The sequence below is a fragment of the Limulus polyphemus genome, unplaced genomic scaffold (genome assembly GCF_000517525.1).
Source record: "Limulus polyphemus unplaced genomic scaffold, Limulus_polyphemus-2.1.2 Scaffold598, whole genome shotgun sequence".
In the NCBI taxonomy this organism is placed as follows: Eukaryota; Metazoa; Arthropoda; class Merostomata; order Xiphosura; family Limulidae; genus Limulus; species Limulus polyphemus.
In genome coordinates, this window is record NW_013666208.1 from 387684 (window position 1) to 391000 (window position 3317).

The 3317-nt window shown below is 30.8% G+C and overlaps 1 protein-coding gene across 3 annotated transcripts in view; it reads right to left on the bottom strand.

Moving 5' to 3' along the window:
* The window catches only part of LOC106459370, a 94908-nt gene that overhangs the window by 35679 nt on the left and 55912 nt on the right, over window positions 1–3317 (bottom strand). For all 3 annotated transcript variants that reach the window (XM_022385841.1, XM_022385843.1, XM_022385842.1), the window contains exons 5-6: window positions 2753–2929; window positions 2245–2361 (exon numbers count right to left, since the gene is read on the bottom strand). In XM_022385841.1, coding sequence (XP_022241549.1) covers window positions 2245–2361; window positions 2753–2929 — 294 coding nt within the window. The remainder of the gene's footprint in view (window positions 1–2244; window positions 2362–2752; window positions 2930–3317) is intronic.

Genomic DNA, 3317 nt, shown 5'->3' on the forward strand with positions numbered 1-3317 from the left:
AAAGGTTTAAACTCTATGTATGTACTATGTTGATCACAGGCCAGGTTTCCAGTTTTATAGTTTGCTTCAGATTCTGTAAAACCTCAAGATACCAGATGATAAAGGTTTAAACTCTATGTATGTACTATGTTGATCACAGGCCAGGTTTCCAGTTTTATACACACAATATTGATGCATGAGCTCTCGTATATAGGTTTAAACTCTATGTATGTACTATGTTGATCACAGGCCAGGTTTCCAGTTTTATACACACAATATTGATGCATGAGCTCTCGTATATAGAAAGAAATTCTTGCTTGTTGCATTGTGTGAGTATCGGTCTCAAATTTATTTAATGGATTTTAAAGGATTGTTATGCTCAAAGGTTCAATGAAAACATTTAAATTAGTCTTAACCATAGTTTATTTAGAAATTAGTTTATATCTCATGTTTAGGCAGTATCTTCTACATTACAGTTTAATTGAGACTTAACCATTATTAGTTTTGAGGAATTTGTTTATATATCTCAAATTATGGCATCATCTCCTACAGTTGGAATCTTAATTATTGTTATTTATTTAGAAATCTTTTATCTTTCAAGGCAGTATTCCACATTATCAGGGTAATGGAGTCTTAACTGTTATTTATTTAGTAATTGTTTATACCCTTCAAGCTAAGGGTACTATCTCCAACATTACCAATTTAAATTATCTTTAACTTTTATTGCAATATCTCGTACAATACCAACTTAAATTATCCTTAACTTATATCACACTATCTCCTACATTACCAACTTAAATTATCTTCAGCTTTTATTGCAATATCTCGTACAATACCAACTTAAATTATCCTTAACTTATATCACACTATCTCCTACATTACCAACTTAAATTATCTTCAGATGTACTAACATTATCCTGTAACCAAGTTTACCAACAATCTATGTCTACCATTTACTTTGATGTACTAACATTATCCTGTAACCAAGTTTACCAACAATCTATGTCTACCATTTACTTTGATGTGCTAACATTATCCTGTAACCAAGTTTACCAACAATCTCTGTCTACCATTTACTTTGATGTGCTAACATTATCCTGTAACCAAATTTATCAACAATCTATGTCTACCATTTACTTTGATGTACTAACATTATCCTGTAACCAAGTTTACCAACAATCTGTCTGTCATTTACTTTGATGTACTAACATTATCCTGTAACCAAGTTTACCAACAATCTATGTCTACCACTTACTTTGATGTACTAACATTATCCTGTAACCAAGTTTACCAACAATCTATGACTACCAGTTACTTTGATTTACTAACATTATCCTGTAACCAAGTTTATCAACAATCTATGTCTACCATTTACTTTGATGTACTAACATTATCCTGTAACCAAGTTTACCAACAATCTATGACTACCATTTGCTTTGAAAAACTAATCTGATCCTGTAACCAAATATACTACAAAATATAAAACAAATGAGTAATTTACTTTCACAATTTAATGCTTAAATTCATGGCTTTTGAATCTTGAACAAAAAAAATCAACCTACCTTTTTGTTTTTTTCCTGTATTTAAAAAACTCAGATCTCTTCAACCTATGTCTTAACTCTATCTATAGTGTTTTTAAGCTTTAAATGCTAACTTGTACCAAAATCTTACTCCCAATTTTTAAAAAAAATGGACTCAATTCTTACCCTCTAACACAAAAGTTTGTGTGGATTTATTTTTAATATTTATTCTTATTCAAACCTGAAGAATCTATTAGAACAAATAATATTTCAGATAATGTGCCATTATAATACTCAGTAATTTTCAAATTTTACCAAGGCAGCAGGTTCTAATAATAAATATGAAAAACTGGATGATTTCTGTAACATTTTGGTAACATTCAAGAAGGAGAAAGGGCACCATGAAAAGTCTGAGAAACTGGATTATTTCTGTAAACTTTCTGCTAACAATTAAGAACTTCTGTGAGACCTTGAATAACTTTCTGCAATTAAGTGAAAAGGGCAAGACACCATTAAAGTTTTGAAACAAACTGGATGATCTCTTCAACTTTTTTGTTAACAAGTAGAGAACACCATAAAAGTTTTATGATGACCAAAATTTCTGTAAACTCTCTCCTAATAAATAAGACAAGACACTATGGCAATTCTTTGTACATGGTTTCAACATCTTTCTCCTATTTTCTAAAACTCCTAAGCTCTAACATTATTACAGTCATGCTATGTGGATTCCTAGTTCTATACCTACCCTGTTATCAGAGTATATCAACTGAGCTAAACTAAGTTGTTTTGGTTCGGAACATGACGTTTCCTGGACATGTGGCTTTGAATCTGGTGGTTTACTAGCTTCCATCTCCAGTTCTTGCTATTTAAAAATTAAAGATACACCTTAAGACAGGTGCAAAGCAGACACTATAGCTACAGCAGTCAGAAAAAATATATAAAAGTCAAAGATGTGAGAGTGTTCAAAATTTCAAGCTCAAAGTGGTGAAGCTTAGTTTATTTGGATTGAGACTGAATGCAAAAGTTAGTTCTGCATGTTGCTCAATCAAAAGAAAGAATGTTTTATAGGAAACCTAGTTATTTTTCAATCATTTTAAAATGATTAAAATCGAACTCAAAAGGTTAAGTATATCTACTACTTTAAAAGCTAAAATACCATAAGAGCAAAGGAAAAATATAATTCCAACAATCTAGTCTAACTCTAAAGCACTTCCAAAAGTTAGTTAAGAGAGATAAGCAGACATGGTACTTGCCTGCTTTTTCTTGAGATTTGTTGTTTGTGACTGCATTTGTGCTATTTCTCGATCTAACCTATTGATGACCTGCAACAACTCGTCTTTAGATGTCCTCTGAGGTGGTTGATTTAGTTGTGAGTCTTCATATGGTAATGTAGGAGATATTGCCTCAACTTGAGGTGTATAAACAGATTCCTAAATAAATACCAACAATTAAGACTAATTTAAATTGCTAATGTATGACATATTGCCTCAATTTGAGATATATATAAACAATTACTTAATAAACAATAAAAGTTAAGAATAATTTAAATTTGTAATATAGGAGAAAGTGCAAAAAAGCAAAGGAAATGATAGACATAGATTGTTGATAAACTTGGTTACAGGATAATGTTAGTAAATCAAAGTAAATGATAGACATAGATTGTTGGTAAACTTGGTTACAGGATAATGTTAGTACATCAAAGTAAATGGTAGACAGAGATTGTTGGTAAACCTGGTTACAGGATAATGTTAGTACATCAAAGTAAATGGTAGACAGAGATTGTTGGTAAACTTGGTTACAGGATAATGTTAGCACATA